This window comes from Dendropsophus ebraccatus, chromosome 12 (genome assembly GCF_027789765.1).
Source record: "Dendropsophus ebraccatus isolate aDenEbr1 chromosome 12, aDenEbr1.pat, whole genome shotgun sequence".
Classification (NCBI taxonomy): domain Eukaryota; kingdom Metazoa; phylum Chordata; class Amphibia; order Anura; family Hylidae; genus Dendropsophus; species Dendropsophus ebraccatus.
The window spans coordinates 28,891,272-28,910,283 of NC_091465.1; the positions used below are offsets into that span (position 1 = coordinate 28,891,272).

Sequence of the window (19,012 nt, forward strand, 5' to 3'; positions counted from 1 at the left end):
AGATAAACGTGCAGCCTACTCAGCTATCTCGAGCAACTCCATAGAGAATGAATCGGGCAGCATCACAACTATGAGACCCCATGTGATCTGACACCCTTTTAAAGAGGTTTTCTACAGATTGCTGAAGAACCCCCAGCAATAGCCTGTATTCTGCAAGGGACTCGCTCCCATAACTTGCATTGTACAACCTTAAAGGGAACCTGTCACCCCCCGTGCCGGGGTGACAGGCTCCCGACCCCTCGTTACAGCCCCCTATACTCACCTGATCCCGCCAGGTCCCGCTTCTGGATCCGGTCGGGTGACGAAGATCTCAGCCACTGCAGCCCGGCGCTCGTGCGCTAAGAGATGAGTCCAACGCTCATAGAGAATGACAGGAGAGTCCAGCGCTCCGCCATTCTCTATGAGCGTTGGACTCATCTCTCAGCGCGCGCGCCGGGCTGCAGCGGCTGAGATCTCTGACCGGACCGGATCCAGAAGCGGGACCTGGCGGGATCAGGTGAGTATAGGGGGCTGTAGTGGGGGGGTCGGGAGCCTGTCACCCCGACACGGGGGGGTGACAGGTTCCCCTTAATTTCTATAGCTTTTCCAAAACTATATCTCCCGTCATATTCCAGTTCTGCCATAGCTAATAAACCAGAGGATAGGAAACTATGCTGCAGGCAATATGATATATGTTCGAAGCCTTTGTTGTTAATTCTGTCAGATTTGACTGAAAGAATAAACGGTGGTACTTGTCAAAACAGACACCACAATGGCACCAAAAGACCCATTTAGATGTCAATGGACTGCATGGGGCACTGTTAATGATTGTCCGTCTGACAAATCTGACACTGTTGTCACGATTTGTGTTATAATGGAGACCATGGACATGTCCCAATAAAATAAGCTTTAATACATCCTGAGTTTTCCATCATTTAAATACTTGGGTTTTCTCTATTGGCACGTGCATCCAACGTTTCTCCAGGTAATCACTTTAAAACCCTGTACAAGTCCCCAAACTAAGACAGCCAAAGATCCATTTTCATCTGTCAGCAGAGAATATTTCTGATAAATACATATAAAATGAAATCTATTACATGGCCAAGTAATGTGTGTTCCATCATCGAGGCTGTTAGATTTTTGTGGAGAACTGTAATTGCATTTTTCCTTTCTCCGTGCAAAGCGCAACAGCCAACATTTTCCAGCGTTTCATTTGATTGAAGCTGGCGTTTCACTGTAGGAATTGAAGCGTAGGAACTTTTTAAGTTTGAAGGGGAAAAAAAGGAAATAATAAAACTTTTTGCGTCACTATGGTGGCCACATATAGGTTTTATATCTATCTTCAGTGAAGGAATGGGGGTCAGGAGGTCTTCTGATAACTTTTGTTTCCTCTTCATGCAAACTTTTTTTTTTTTCTAGATATTTTCTCTAGGCCTGTTGAGTTTTTCTCATTTCTGTGCTGGGCAGAGCAAGTACTCAAGTGAACCTAATCTCCTTATCGATGGTTCTTATCAAGAGGGATTAAAACACTGGAATGGGCTTCATTCTCAATGACACTTAAGCTAGAATGAGTGCTGCTTGACTCAACAGTCTTCTGCAGTTTTTTTTCCTCTGATTGGATCTGCTAGGAATAGACTTGATTGTTATTACTGACACGTTGCAGCATAGGTCTCCAGCCTCACCAACAGATGGTGTGGAGCCATACTAAATCTTAAAAGTTAAGAAGTCTGTTTACCACAAGATAGAGTAATGTGTTTCTTCACATAGTTTTAAATCCTAGCTATAAGCTTTTGACCTTGGTACCAGGTTCTCTTTATCATATCGCATGGTTTTTGCCCCAGGGGCATAATAGTGTCTGCAGGTAACAGATGGGAAGCCATGTACATGTGACCCCCCAAGCCAATGGTGGGGAAATGCCTGAAAACCATAAATGGGCTTGCCTACACCTTTTATCAAATTTATGTTAAGAACAGATCTGCTGTAAGTGACTCTTTCCACAATCTGCCCTCTCCAAACCTTTGAAAAGCTACTTTAAATCCAAGATCTGTCCCGGGGTTCGTTCGGCAAGTGATGCAGTTATTGTCCTAAAAACAACTTTTAAACTTGCAGCCCTGTGTCAAATTGGCGTGGCCTAGAGTGTGTATGCCCTAACCTTGCACCGCCTCTCCGTCCCTCCTCCCCACCCTCTTCACCATTAGAAATGGCCCTGGGCAGAACTTTTCCTATTCCTCACTTGTCTGAACACTGCACAGGTGCCTTAACGATCCAGCACACCTGCAGTGCTCAGACAGGTGCAAGTTTAAAAGTTGTTTTTTAGGACAATAACTGCATCACCTGCCGAACGGACCCCAGGACAGATCTTGGATTAAAAGCAGCTATCCAAAGGTACAAGTGGTTTGGGGGGGGCAGACTGTGTGTACAGAGTCGCTTTAAGCAGATAGGGGAATCCTAATACAAGGTATTCTGCTGATGTAGAAAAATAGAATTGTAGAAAATAGTGCAGAAGACTATACATTCCTAACATACCTTACTTGGTTGTTCTTCTGGTACCCTGACAATTATCAAGTTATTTTATATACAAGCACTAGGAGCTAAACCTTCCTATTCACTGGCTGCAGAACTTTTTTTTTTTTTAATACATAAATTTTGATGTCTCCCGTGGCCTACCCCTTTCTAACCTTACAATTTTGTCTTTACTTGCACTAAATGTGGAAACAACCTGGAAACAACCAACATCTTTTGCCACACTCTTTTAGATTTCCATCTTCAATACGTTTTATAATTCTTTTCTATTGTTTAAGTTGACAGCTCTTTTATTGAAGACTAATATTTTATATTTTTAGATATGAATGCATTTGGTTTAGATATGCAAATTATTAGTTGGTTCCTTAAATATTTTTTTCATTGACTGATTCCATGCAGTATGTTTTCCCCATGCTGAGAAATCTATTAAATTTTCCCCCGTATGAGATTTTTGGCAAATGTGTAACTCTTCATTTACAAAGTGTCATAACTCTTAAATGTTTCCATACAATAATTCATATGAGGGCTTAACGCTTGCAGGAAAAACTGTAAAAATTAAAACTGCAGTTCTGCACCTGCATTGTTCACTTTGGTCTCAGTTCTCTTTATTCTGTAGGTCAATACGATTACAGCGATAGGCAGTTTATATACTTTTTTTCATACTAATCTTAAAAATAACTTTTTAGGGGAAAAAAACATGATCGCCATTAGAGATGAGTGAACCTGGAGCATGCTCGAGTCCATCTGAACCCGAACGTTCTGCATTTGATTAGCGGTGGCTGCTGAAGTTGGATAAAGTCCTAAGGCTATGTGGAAAACATGGATATAGTCATTGGCTGTATCCATGTTTTCCAGACACCCTTAGAACTTTATCCAACTTCAGCAGACAACGCTAATTAAATGCCGATTGTTCAAGTTCGGATGGACTCGAACCCGAACCCCGTTCACTCATCTCTAATCGCCATATTCAAAATCAACAACTGTTTATTTTAGTAATTCAGACATGGCAATATCAAACTTTTTTTTTTTTAATGGGAAAGGAGGAGTGATTTTAGTATGGAAGGGTTTTTTATACATTTGAAAAATAAAATTATATTATATATATATATATATATATATATATATATATATATATATATATATATATATATATAATTTAGGTCTTCCCAGGGGACTATGATATGAAATCATTAGATTGTATATACTGATCAATGCTATGCTTCTGCGTTGCATTGATCAGTTATATCTGTGCTCTGCTGATCGTCTGCTTGAGGCAGAGAGACTGAGGCAAGCCACGGAAAGTAAGTAAAACCCTGTGTAATCCTTGGGTGCCGATCAGAGCCCTGACAGGTCTGGCACCTGTTAGGTCTCTCTGTGCATGCTGCAATCAATATTGCGATCAATATGCGATCACTGCATGCACAGGGTTTAAATTCCCAGGATCAGACTGAAGTCCACTCCTGGTAGTTGCAGCTGTAACATAGAGGCAACACCCTTTGCATATAGCCTGGGTTCAGCCCCTGAGCCTGCGCTATATGTAACGACTGTCGGGACGTTTCCTAAAACCAGAATGTTTGGTGAGGCCGTCATATTTGGCCGATGTTTGTTTGTTTCCATGTGGTTCAGTGAGGATGATATGGAACAAGAGGTTGGAGTTCATATGTTACAATGTCTGTCCCTGCTATGAGGGCAGTGCAGTGTCTATTATTCTGCAATGAAGACTACGAGGAAATCCAATTACCTCTACAAAAGTGATTACTGTAGAGAAAATACTTGTCGGATAGTTAACCTGACTTCAGCAACACTTAACATTACACTCGTGTCTGCTATAGTTGGCAAATGCCTCTTTTTAATCACAGCTGTGGTAGGAAAAGCTTTTCAGATGACTTGATTGAAATATCTCTGTAGGGACGCTGCCTTTGTAAAGTTATTACTCTCACATTAAATTTCATCTTGGCTCAGTTTATTTTTTGTGATGGTAGTAAAAACATCAAAGTATCAAGTAAATCGGACTCCCCCTAAGTGTGAGCCATGATTTATAGCTTCTCTCCATCCTCAAATCTGATTTAGTACAAATTAACAAAGATAATTAAAATGTTAATTTTTTTCCTATATAGATTTATACAAGAAGTGAAGGGGATGACATAATGGGTGTTTTATCATCTTTAGCCATGCATTGTTAAGAGAGATTGTCATTTCCTCTCCAATAAAGATGGTTTATTAACAAATCACTTTGGGATTTTTTTTTTTTTTTTTTTTAAACCTATAAAATGTTAACTCGCCACCAGTATTCCTGCAGTGTAATTTATGTCATCCGAGCTCAGCTGCATCTATACATCTCATTACTGCAGCTCAGTCGTGATCTTTCTGAGAGTCAAGATAGTGCAAGCTGTATTTTGTAGACAGGACACCGGGTTCTCAAGTGTTGCTGACTTTCTTTAAGTGACATGATCATCTCATACCGGTCAGATCCTTACCTGTAGATCCCACTGGACAGATATTTGTCTCCTACAACTATGCCTCAAATATGCTCTCCTGTGTGTGACAGCTAAAGGGACAAGCTGAAGCGGTATCTCATTTGATGCTCTATAATGTGAGTTATGGGACATAAGATTGATGTCACTGATCTTTTACATGCTCTTTCCCTGGTTATACCTCACTAATCACAACGGGTCTCAGTATTAAAGTATAACTACTAGTTTTAAAAACTGATATGTCAAAGTAACTTGTCAAAAGTGCGTATCGGTCGGGGTAGCTCCTGAGAGTCCCGCAAATTGCTAGAACGAAGGGACAGGTGTACGCAGTCTACAGAATTAATCTCCCTGTAGCGGAGATGAAGGGGCAGAGTGCATGCTCCCGCGCATGCCTGCCCCTTTGTTCTAGCAATTGGCGGGGTTCTCAGGAGCTAAACCCCGACCGCTACACAAGTCTAACAGCACCAATGTTCCCAGAAGCTGCACAGGAGTAGATGTACGTCGGAAGCCAACAATCCGTGAAGCTGGCCATTGTATCTAGTGCAAGAAGTCCAACAGCATCATAGGAGATGTAGTCTGCATTAGGAAACCATAGCAGAAGGGAAATCGGAATTAAGACTGCAGGCAACACATGCATACCAAAATAGGTATATTCAATAATATAGCCTCATAACCCTATATAAGAAAAAAAACGGACTACTTAAATTAACAAGGTTATCTGACAAAAAAAACAACTCTTTTCAGATGGAAGCTACTACCACCATCGGCTGACCATTGCACATGTGGTTTCTCGTACCGCCAACAATTGTCTGATTTGCCTGACAATTGCCTGGAAAGTTGGCATCAACTAAGCATTTCCCAGCAGTAGCCACTACAAGGAAAATCTAGTATTATATGCTGGCCAACTAAATAATACATGGACATCTCAAGTCTGGCAGCTTGAGAGCCACTTCATTGACTAAGGCACTCCACTCCAACATTTATATACCCCAACGGGGCTTGCGGCCAGGGGTCGTCTTTGTGAAACATCCCCTTAAATAATTATATTGCTAAGTAATTAAAAAATGCAAAAGAGGCAAAACAAGCCGTATTGTTGGACACTATTTTTAGAATAATGCGCTTTTGTAAAAAAGACGAGCCTCTAGGACGGAAGGCTAGGAAGCGATAGGCTGACATTTGCCAACGTAGAACAAACACTCTTTGTTATAATGCCAATAATATCCTGAAATCGGCTGGAAAGTTGACAACCATCCATCATCGGGGAAATTTGTTCGAGCGCGAGGAAAGGAATCAAGAAAGATTACACTGTAGATGATTGGGTTTGAGATTTGGGAGATCGCTACAGGGAGTGTTCTTTTAATCAAATCAATTGAAGCATGTCAATCCGAGCGTAATGATATTGAGGAAGGGAATCATTTACAAACTTGTTTTTTTCTTTCCAGAAGTAATATAATGGCGCCTTCCTATCTTGCTTTTGGATATTTATGACTGTCAAAATTAATGATAACGTTTTGCATAGAGACAAAACATGCTGCCAACTTGTGATGGGTTTTGTAATGACTCTAAATGTGAACTGCTTTAAAGGAGAAGTCCGGTGAAAAATTTTATTAAAGTATTGTATTGCCCCCCCAAAAGTTATACAAATTACCAATATACACATACTACAGGAAATACACAAAGTGCCTTTTTCCCTGCACATACTACTGCATCAAGGCTTTACTTCCTGGATAACATGGTGATGTCACTTCCTGGATAACATGGTGATGTTATGACCCGACTCCCAGAGCTGTGGCTGCTGGAGAGGATGATGGCAGAGGGATACTCGGTGTCCCCCAGTGCCCTGTGTCCCTCAGTGTCCCCCTGCCATCATCCTCTCCAGCAACCACAGCCCGCACAGCTCTGGAAGTCGGGTTGTGACATCACTATGTTATCCAGGAAGTGACATCACCATTTTATCCAGGATGTGAAGCCTTGATGCAGTAGACAGTGCAGGGGAAAAACACTTAATAAGCATTTCCAATAATAAGTGTATATTGGGGATTTGTATTAACTTTTGGAGGGCAATACAATACTTCTCCTTTAAGTTTAGTTTTTGAGTAAAATGCTTATACAGACAGACAGATGCTTTATCGGTGGTGGGCAAGTAACTTTGGACCTCAAAGTAATTGGGAGCAGAGAATCAGCTGTGAATTCCCACTAACTCGTCTCGCCTTTCTTTATATAAGCTCTTGGGAGTTTTCCCTCATATGGATTTGTCATTTTTCAATAACCTATGATGACATTGTGAGTTTGTATTCTAAGTTTAGCCCCTGCATGTGTGACTACATCTCCCACTCTAAAGGGGTGCATATCTCTGCATTGTATGGATGATATTGGTTTTGGTGGAGTCAGTCATTTGCAATGTGTTGGCGCCATAGGGTGATTAAAGTCTTGCTATCAGATTTCCCTGTAGGTTACAGCTGATTAACGGGGAACTCAGCAAATGGTCACTCTGGGATCATCTCATTTTTGGGCACATAATCCTTTTGTTCTCCTTGGAGGTGAAGCACTGCCATTGTTTCGAGAGAGAATGAATCACCTAGATTTTACTTTTTACTGATCAAAGCCAGATAATAAAACATGTTTTTGTCACTTCTATTTCTGTTTTAATTTCTTGGAAACTATTTAGGGGCAATTATCTTGTCTGAGCTATTTTAACAGCATTTAGAGAGATGCTTTACAGCAAGCCCCATAGACCATAGAAAACAATTAACAGGACCTGGCCCATTCAGATGAATTGGGCTGCATTCACACTTTTTCAGTAAAATTGACAATTTTAGGAACCAGACATTCACACGATCCATGCCATGACCCCCACCGCGATCTGCACTGCAAAAAAGAAGGACACGTCCTAGTGTGGATCGCGCCATGGATGCCTCCCCTTCCTCCTCCCCTCCTGCTGGTGAACATGTAAGCTGGCATGGAGGGAGTAGGCGAGTAGTTGTATTCTGTGCTCCTGTCATCTCTGCTGCCATCTCTGCAGAGGAGGGTTACACTTTGGGGGATCCGTGCCACGATCCCCCTCCGGTCATGCTCGAGGTTCGCTCATCTCTAGTTGTCAAGGATAATGTCTTAGGGTATAAACCCACACACCGTATATGCAGCGTATTTACTGCTGCGATACGCAGCAAACTCGCAGCAAAATCGCAGCAGATTAGATCTAAATAACTGAACACAGCATCAAATCTGTACCAACAAATCTGCTGCGTATTTGTTGCATATCTGCTGCATATACGGTGTGTGGGTTTATACCCTTAAAGGGGTTATCCAGCGCTACAAAAACATGGACACTTTCTTCCAGAGACAGCAGGTCTTGTGTCTCCAGCTTGGGTAGGGTTTTGCTGCTCAGTTCCATTGAAGTGAATGGAGCTTAATTGCAAACCACACCTGAACTGGAGACGAGTCGTGTTGTCTCTGAAAGAAAGTGGCCATGTTTTTGTAGCACTGGATAACCCCTTTAATTAGCTGTGCTGCAGGAGACATGACAGTAATGTATACTTACTATAGATAAGCGAACCTTGAGCATGCTTGAGTCCATCCAAACCCAATCGTTCAGCATTTGATTAGCGGTGGCTGCTGAAGTTGTATAAAGCCCTAAGGCTTTGTGGAAAACATGGATATAGTCATTGGCTGTATCCATGTTTTCCAGACCTTAGAGCTTTATCCAAGTTCAGCAGCCCCTGCTAATCAAATACCGAACGATCGAGTTCGGATGGACTTGAGCATGTTCGAGGTTCGCTCATCCCAAAATACTTACCTTTACCACTCCACCTCAGCTGCCACTTCCCAGGCTGCCCACTCAGCATTGCTGTCAGAGTTTTCACAACATCCGCTGACGTGCCGTTCTCATAGGACGCTAAACAGTGGTGCAAAGTATGAGGCTTGGGAACCGGCAGCTGAAGCAGAGTGGGACAGGTAAGTATACATTACTATCATGTCCTCTGCAGCCCTAGCAGCATGACTAATTAAACATTTATTCCGGACAGACCCTTTAAGGCCTTTTTTATGTTTAACATAAAAACTTGTTTTAAACATTTTCTGATGACACAGAAAATCACAAAATCTTAAGAATTTCCAAAGCTTTTTTTATTTTGAAATTTCTATACGTTGAAAACTTCTTTTGATCTTATGTAGTTTTCCTTAGAAGAACTGGAGATGTGAAGGCCACGAGTGCAGATGTTAGGCTTGTATTATTCATTGGCCGCAGCTCTCTATGTCCTGGTGTCAGAGAAGCAGATAATTCTTATCTCCATTTTATAACAGACAATGGAATAACATGAAACCGTTCCAGGGGCGCTGGGCATTTAGTGCCGGTTCAAATATTCATGTCCTAGACCTACAACTGTCCTCAGTATTCATAGGAAATCATTACATTACACTCACCATTTACCCCAGTAACAGCATGCGCTCAGTACGTTTTAATGAGTTTCTGGGAGTATAGACTCGTGCCTAATAAGTTTGCAGATGCCATGCTATCTGAATTGAAGGTTTTCAGGCTTAGATGATGGGACGTTCATGTTTGTCAATTATATACAGACTCAGATTATTACTTTTTTTTTTTTTTTTCAATTTAATGAGCCTAGATTTCTAATGTTTCCAAATGGATGCCGTCTAAGCAATGCATGAAAATAAGAATTCATGTTGGCTACCGAAGCAATGATAACAAAATAATCATTTAAAATAGAAATATTAAGTCAGCCGTGGCGCAGTTCTATATTAATAAAACTTGTTTTAGTCTACTCTGTATTTCATCAGCTAGAATAGCAGATTGAGCTGTACAGCTGCTTGGACTGATCCTAAGGGTCCTCTTACATGGATAGATACAAGTACTGATTGACTATCTACAAGTGGATCAGTGCTCATTGAAAGGACCCTTTAGACCGCCCAATTATTGTGAATGAACAATCACATTTATGGCAGCGAGATCATTCATGCGGGTATTCACTTCCATTATTATCTATAGCACGTTGTCTCTTTACACAGATGATGTGCCCTTATGATCTCGACAGTCAGCTGATGAGTGAGTGCTGGCTTGTCATTACATGGGCCAATAACTGGTCTGTTCATCTGATAGTTGCACTGTATGAAATGGCCCTAGTTTGATAAAGTAAGTGTACATTTGATCTACCATTTTTTGGGTTATCAGATTGTCTTTGGTCATTCCAGTGATATAACTAGGCGTTTCTATGCCCAGGGCAACAATTCAGGGTGCTGCTACCCAGGCCGATGGCGGCCCGATCAATATTGTAAGAGAGCGCCGATCTGATTAGCACTTGTTTATTGGGCCTGTTACAAGGCCTGGTAATCGTATCACAAAGACTGCATGGACATCATTAGCGATGTCCTTGTAGACTTTGCCTAAGCAGTTTACATTACATATCCACGTTCCCGGCCTCCTACTGCACTCTGTATGCTTCCTCCCCGGTCCTACGCCGCAGCTTCAGAGCAGCCTGTCAGAGCTGACAGGCCGCTCAGCCAATCACTGCCTGTGACAGCTGTGGCCAGTGACTGGCTGAGCAGCTGCTGCTCTGAAGCTGCAGTGTGGGAGCGGGGAGGAAGCATGCAGAGATCAGGAGGAGACCGGGAACATGGATAAGTAATGTAAACTGTTTGTTGAATCGTCAGCAGCCAACCGTGCATCGCTATTACACGCAGTCAGGGCCTAAAGAAACAATGAGCCGATGATCATTTCATTGGCCGATCACTGTCTCTATTGCATTGAGTGATAATCAGCCGAATCTGGACGATCCAGCCAATTATCGCTTTGTGTAATAGGGCCTTCAGTCTGTGCATAGGACTACAAAAACACTACAAAAACATGACCACTTTTCCCCCTATCCTGTTTCCAAATTGGGTGTGGTTTCAAACTCCGTTCCATTGGAGTATATAGAGCTTAACTGCAAACCACACCTGAACTGGAGACAAGAGTGGCCATGTTTTTGTAGCGCTGGATAACCCCTTTAAGGCACTACCACCTATTGTACATGTATGCTATGATGAGACCTGGTAATGGAAATTCATAAAAATCCGGCTGCTGAATTGGTATAACCAAGTAGGCAATACTCACTGGTTGACTCCACCACCGGTCCAGAATTGCCAACATGATCCCTGTCGTCTGTCTAGTTTTTATGTCTATATAATCTAGCACAATTGTTTTTCCTTTTTTTTTTTTTTTTTTTTTTTTGCTGTAATGGCTAAAGGGTCAAGCAATTTTGCTTTTCTTGCATTAGTAGCTAAATACAATAAGTGAATCCCTTAATCCCTCAGTACAAGATCTGCTCGGACTATCACACTGGAGTGGTGTTCACACTGATACCCCACAGGCTTAATACCTTCAAAACAATATGACCTACAAGAAGTGAGTTAGGCTCGGCACTTTATCACCCTCTGATCAGCGGCTATCAATGAGCGGTCATGGCTGCTGACTGCTATTGAACTTGACATTCGGTGACAATGCGAGGACTCCTATTGGGTGATTACCAGCCCTCCAGCATTAGGCTAGAGAATTGGATTGTTGTGCCTGATAAAGGTTTATGGTACAGGCTTGTGAAATCAGATTATCCACTCTGGATTTATCCTTTTATTTGTTCTGCAGATGATGAATGTAACAAAAGAATACTGCCTGGATATCGTGGAGAAATTCGAGCCTTGCCCAGAAAACAAAAAGGACGGAGTCTTGGGGATTGATGGTATGTAAATACAGAAAGTATATGGAAATGCACCTGCATTAGTATAGCACAGAACACTTGTATGAATTATCATAGGCTGAGACAACCTGCAGGTCGCCAGATGGTGGGTAATTTCGTTTCCCAGCATGCTTTTCTTTAAGGATTTGCACAGGAGTTCTAGTCTGCTGATTGCCAACCTGAGGTGTGCTAAGATGCCGGAAAGTGGCTTGCTTATATTCCTTTTATGATGGTTGTGCCATACTATAATATGATAACCTGACCTGTGATACAATACACTATTGACATATTTACTAGATAGATAGATAGATAGATAGATAGATAGATACATACCATACGTGTGGTATAATACTAAAGACTATAAGGAAAGATCATGGCAATCTAAAACAAATGACCTTGCCTGCTTTTTTCTAATGAAAGCTATATCTGCTTTTACTGTGTGCCTTTCACTTAGGGTGGGTTCACATTGTTTTTGCAATCCGTTTCCCCCCCCCCCCCCCCCCCCCCCCCCCCCGCCTTTTCATCCAATTTAAGCAACAACAAAAAAGGATTAAAAAACTGATGTATTTGTGTGCATCCATTTCTCCATTGTCTTCCATCATAAAAAAAGGACCAAAAAGCGGATTTTTTTATTTTTATTTATTTTTTTTTTTGGGGGGGGGGGGGTTAGCATATACAAAAACATGGTCAACCACATTTTTGTCTTCACTAAAAATAACTTGATCAATAGAAGCAGTGGTGAGAGAAGTGTTTTTGTTTCCTCTCTGAGATGGTTCCATAGACCTGTATAAGAAGTTCATTTCGATCATATGGCACATAACGTACATAACTGGGAGAGAACTTGCTTACTGCACACTTCTCCTGATTCTCTTTATGGTCTGAATGCTCAGACCAATCTTGACTTTCGACGGGTCCCTATGATGTAAAACAAAAAACAAAAAAAAGGCCAGCACTCATATACCACAGTTCACACTATGCAGATGGCTCATAATGAGACAAAAACAGGATAGTGCAGCAGCAATTTGCAAGTGCCTACCATATATACTCCCCCTGTCATACACACAATTAAAAAAAAAAAACTACCCTAAAGATTTTATTTTTTAGCCAACCATCTGAAAGAGAGTGTACCATCTCACAACGTTAAGGAGAGATGGTTCCTAGCGCTTGTGGGTTTCTGTTGCATTTTTCTGTTTTTATCTGTCCCTGTAGTGTGTCAAAAGTTGTTTTTTTTTTTTTGTTTTTTTTTCGGAACTGTGTTCATTTAATATGGTCAACTTATGCTTGAATTTAGAAAAAAAACTCAGACTAGATGGACCAGGTGGTAATTTCCTGCCGATTAATCTTCTGTTTGTTTTTTTTTAATCAGTCTTACAGGAGTCGGTCAAGTAAAACTTTCCAATGTATCTAGTAAAATATTTAGATTTTAATAATTGGCCATGAAAGCTGATACTAATAAAGTAACCTGTTATATATTACTCATTGTGAATTCCATAAAATACCATGCCATACCAAGAACACAAATGTGGCAGAAAATGCAACCAATAAAAACCAAGATTTAAAGGGAACCTGTCACCGCAGAAGAGAGAGAAGAGCCCGCTCGACCCCCCCGGTGGAGCCCCGAATATATACCTCATCCTGCAAGTTCCGCTCCAGAAGCCGATCCTGCCATGGAGAAATCGCCGCCCGACGCTCTGCTAGCGCGATATGTAAATGAGAAGAGATGAGTCCGACGTCCATAGGAAATCACTGCTATGGATGTCGGACTCATCTCTTCTGATTTACATAACACATTGGCGGCGATTTCTCCACGGCGGACAGGCTTCTATTTGAGGCTCCACCGGGGGGGTCAGACGGGCTCTTCCCTCTCTTCTCCGGTGACAGGTTCCCTTTAAGGTCACTTCCACATAATAGTATTTTGCAAATACTAAGAGTGGAACCTAAATTTTTATTTATTAAGCACCAGTACAATTTAGAAAAAAAGGCTGGGATGAAAGAAAAATACCAGTGACAAAAATAGCTGTGGTGCGAACAAGCCAAAATATTACGACACTTTAAGGTTCCATTACATTCCAGATTGTAATTTGTACCTTATTATATAACCTTTTAGTAGTTTTCTATAGGAAATGATGTTGTAATGCATATATTATGTACAGCCTCAATCGCAGTGATTCACTCCAATCATTTTATATGATGTTACTAATCCCTCATTAAATCACAGTCTATAAATTACGATGATGATGGTGATGATGGGATGCCAACATCAAAGTCTGATTTATAACACGGGGCATTTCCAATTTCAAGGCCTTTGGATTTTCTTAGGAGCTTAACATCTTTTTTTTGTAATGTATGGGTAATCCTATAATTAGTAGGACTTAATCTGACAGAATAGCTAATCCAGTGATTGAATTACGCAATCTTGTAGAATGAAATCCTAACAGCCTTAACCCAGTAATAAGATATAAATTATGCAAAAAAATTGTTGAACCGTATAAAATGAATACGGTTCCTCTATTTACTATATACAATGGTTAATCAATAGGTTAGCCACGTTTATTCTGCAAAGTTTTATTTCTTTTATGGAAATCTTAAGTAATGGTTTAAAATGGGTCGAGGAGAATTTCTTCCCCTAAGCTGCTAAATAAAGTTATAAAATAAAACATGTTATATGTATCCCAATAACGTTGAAAGAGCATTTTAAAGGGGTTGTCCGGCTATAAAAAATTATTCACAGAATAACACACATTACAAAGTTATATAACTTTGTAATGTATGTTATGTCTGTGAATGGCCCCCTTCCCCGTGTCCCACCACCCCCCACCCGTGTACCCGGAAGTGTGGTGCGCTATACATACCTGTCACGTGCCGACCACGGTCTCCGATTCTCAGCAGTGACGTCTTCTTCGGGCGGCCAGCGGATCTTCCCGAGTGCCGGCCGCCCTCTGCAGCGTCATCCGAAGCTCAGCCGCGATTGGATGAGCATAACTGTGCTCAGCCAATCGCGGCTGAGCTTCGGATGACGCTGCAGACGGCGGCCGGCACTCGGGAAGATCCGCCGGTCTCCCGAAGAAGACGTCACTGCTGAGGATCGGAGACCGTGGACGACACGAGATGCGGTGAGTATAATGCACCACACTTCCGGGTCTAGCGTGGGTGGGGGGAAACACGGGGAAGGGGGCCATTCACAGACATAACATACATTACAAAGTTGTATAACTTTGTAATGTGTGTTATTCTGTGAATAATTTTTTATCGCCGGACAACCCCTTTAATGCAAGCATATAATTATTAGTCTGCCCCTTTAAAGTGCTATGAAAGAATTAAAGGGAGCAGCAGCCTGTTACAATACATAGAAATCCTGCTAGCTATATACATTTAGATTAAGGGGGCATTGCAATCCCATTTTTAAAGGGGAACTATCAGCAGGCTAGACAAATCTAACCTGCGGTTAGCTCCCTATTGCGCACAGGGCGTTGAGGAAGGTACTGTATGTCTCTTACCTTCATCCTTTGCACCATTCCGCGTCCAGTGTGGTCTGTCCGGTAAGGCCGTTTGGAGCACTGATCCGCCCCTGATGGCCAGGGGCAGGGCAGTGCTAAAAACCACCTTACCAGAGAGCGGACTACAATAAAACGGCACTGGAATGGCCCCAAGGATGAAGACAAGTGATATATCTTCATCCTCTTTGCTCCATGCGCAATACGGAGCTGATAGCTGATCAGCTGATAGTTCCCCTTTAAGGTTGAAATATCCCTTTAAATATCCGCAGGGTTGGCGAGCCATCTGTATATTGTGGCCTCTTAACTCAAAAGATGTTGGAGGAGAGAAAAGTTGGGAATGTTGGACATCCACATGCCCAGGTGTCTAGCAGCGGTTGTCTTCCCTTTCACTATTCAATATAGAGAATCAGTGGAGGTAGCGGTCGGCTGAATAAGCATTGTGTAGTATTGGGGTCAGTCATCTCCAGAAAAGGCCCTCTTTTAGGGGACCTTTATACATAACATTGTGCCTTTAAAGGGTTTATCCAGCGCTACAAACACATGGCCACTTTCCTCCAGAGACAGCCCCACTCTTGTCTCCAGCTTGGGTGGGGTTTTGCTGCTCAGTTTCATTGAAGTGAATGGAGCTTAATTGAAAACCGCACCTATAATAATAATAATAATAATAATGATACTTTTATTTGCATAGCGCACACAGATTCCGCAGCACTTTACATAGTTTCGCCAATTATTGTCTCCTGTCCCCAATAGGGCTCACAATCTAAATCCACCTATCTGTATGTTTTGGGTGTGGAAGGAAACCGGAGTACCCGGAGGAAACCCACGCAAACACAGAGAGAACATACAAACTCTTTGCAGATGTTGTCCTTGGTGGGATATGAACCCAGGACCCCAGCGCTGCAAGGTTACAGTGCTAACCACCTGAACTGGAGACAAGAGTCGTGTTGTCTCTGAAAGAAAGTGGCCATGTTTTTGTAGCACTGGATAACCCCTTTAAACCAGCATTCCCTAATCTGTCATTCTTCAACCGTTGCAAAACTCACAGCCAGGGCATGCTGGGAGTTATAGTTTTTAACAGCTTTAGAGTCACAGGCTGGAGAACACCACTTCAAGCACACAGACATGCGATTTCCATAGACAAATATTAGCAGTAAATGTGTTTTTCCGGACTCTCAATACGAATAAGCGGAGGTCTCTTGAGAAGAATTCAATGGTTTTGTGGTTCCCAATAAAGACATTTTCCTGAATAATAACTCTTGCGGTATTGTACAATGTGACGTGACAAGGATATTGACCGGTGAAGAGCAAGGTTATAGAGTTATCTGAGGGAATGCATTTGTAAAGGGAATTCATCACTGTGTCATCCGTGAAAAGTTTATCCATAAATCATTGGGAGGGTCCGTCTGGAACTGAAATCATGTCTTTGACAGATATTGAACTGCATACATGGTTGTGATTCATGCTAACAGGTTTCACCAACTACATGCGGAGCCCAGCAGGAGATATCTTCAATCCGGAACACTATCAAGTGAATCAGGACATGACCTTGCCGCTCAGCAACTATTTCATTGCATCATCTCATAACACCTACCTGATGGGTGACCAGCTCATGTCTCAGTCCCGAGTAGACATGTATGCATGGGTCTTACAGGCTGGATGCCGCTGTGTAGAAGGTAAGCAACAATAATGTAAAAAAGAAAACATTTACATAGTTTCATAGTTAATACGGTTGAAAAAAGACACATGTCCATCAAGTTCAACCAAGGATACAGGGAAGGGGGAGGGGTGATAGGTTCTATACATATGCGTTTATACTATTTTGCTCTAAGAACTTGTCTAGCCCTGTTCTGAAGCCCTCTACTGTTTTTGCTGTGACCAGATCCTGTAGTAGACTGTTCCACAGATTCACAGTTCTCAGTTCTCCGGAGATTGAACCTTTTTTTTCCTCCAGGCGGAGGCAGTGCCCCCTTGTCTTTCCAGGCGGAGGCAGTGCCCCCTTGTCCTTTGAGGGGGTTTTACCTGGAACATCTTTTCCCCATATTTCTTGTAGGGGCCATTTATATATTTAAATAAATTAATCATATCTCCCCTTAAACGTCTCTTCTCCAGACTAAACAAATGTAATTCTTTTAATCTCTCCTCCTAACTAAGATGTTCCATTCCTCTTATTAGTTTAGTTGCCCGTCTTTGTACCCTCTCCAGCTCTAGAACATCCTTTTTATGAATCGGATTCCAAAACTGGACAACATACTCCAGATGAGGCCGCACCAAAGCTTTATAAAGCGGTAATATTATATCCCTGTCCCAAGAGTCCATGGCTGTTTTAATGCATGACAATATCCTGCTGGCCTTAGAAGCAGCTGACTGACATTGTGTGCTGTTCTGTAGTCTATTATCTACAAGTACACCCAGATCCTTCTCCATCAGCGACTCTCCCAGAGTAACTCCCCCCAGGACATATGATGCATGCGAGTTATTAGTACTTAGGTGCATAACTTTACATTTATCCACATTGAACCTCATTTGCCAAGTGGACGCCCAAACACTCAGTGTGTCTAAGTCATCCTGTAACATCTGCACATCCTCCATAGACTGTACTGTACTACAAAGCTTGGTGTCATCTGCAAAGATAGAAACATTGCTGTTAATTCCATTCTCAATATCATTAATAAACAAGTTAAACAGAAGATGGCCCAGTACTGACCCTTGGGGTACACCACTTATTACCGGGAACCATTCAGAGTAGGAATCATTGACCACCACTCTCTGGGTACGATTATTAAGCCAGTTTTCAATCCAGTTACACATTAAACTTTCCAAACCGATAGATATTAACTTACCCATCAGACGTCCATGAGGAACTGTGTCAAATTTGGCAGTCTCATGTATGTGCTCTACTTAACCTACATTTCTATCGCTACGTGTAATAGTGATGCGTGACTGACGGCTCATGAATGTGTAAAAAAATAATTACCTTTACACATACCTGTCCACGCTCCCCCGTGTTCTCCTAGCTTCTGCTCGCTCCATACAGCCGCCACTGGAACTTCTGAGGCGGTCTCTAAAGTGACAGGTCACTCACCCAATTTCTGGCCGAGACGAAGAGCATGGACAGCTATGTATGAAGTTTATTACTTAACCCTTGAAGCGACTCTGTACCCCCAATCTGCCCCCCAAACTGCTTGTACCTTCGGATAGCTGCTTTTAATCTGAGATCTGTCCTGGGGTCCGTTCGGCAGGTGATGCAGTTATTGTCCTAAAAAACAACTTTTAAATTGGCAGCCCCGTGTCAAATTGGCGTGGCTTAGAGTGTCTACACCGTCTCTTCACTCTTCATCCCTTCTCCTTGCTCTCCTCATCATTAGGAATGCCCCAGACAGGATTTCTCCTTTTCATTACTTGTCTGAACACTGCACATGTGCCTTAACGATCCAACACGTGCAGTGTTCACACAAGTGGCGATTAGGAGAAATCCTGCTTGGTGCATTACTACTGGTGGGAAGGAGGAACGGAGATGTGTTGCAGGCCTAGGGCACAGATACTCTATACCACGCTAATCACTAACAATATATATATCATTAATAGACTCAGTGAAGTGAGTGCCGATCGAGCAGATCAAGGCTGGTCTACACTGTTCATCGCGCCCTTACTCTTTTTGTAGTTTTGCTTCATTTTAGCGTATAGATAAAGATGCCGGGCAGGACATCACCCTTTGTCGATTACCTGGTATTACTTTCATGCTGCCTGAAGTCATCAGGTCCATCAGCTTCTCATTTCCACACTATCTCTGACTGCTGACTTCTTGTCTTGGTAC

At 42.1% G+C, this 19,012-nt stretch overlaps 1 protein-coding gene across 5 annotated transcripts in view; it reads left to right on the forward strand.

The window, feature by feature from the left end:
* PLCH2 (phospholipase C eta 2) overlaps positions 1-19,012 on the forward strand; it is a 518,781-nt gene that overhangs the window by 402,672 nt on the left and 97,097 nt on the right. For all 5 annotated transcript variants that reach the window (XM_069948824.1, XM_069948825.1, XM_069948829.1 and 2 more), the window contains 2 exons: positions 11,611-11,704; positions 16,668-16,871. In XM_069948824.1, the coding sequence (XP_069804925.1) occupies positions 11,611-11,704; positions 16,668-16,871 (298 nt within the window). The remainder of the gene's footprint in view (positions 1-11,610; positions 11,705-16,667; positions 16,872-19,012) is intronic.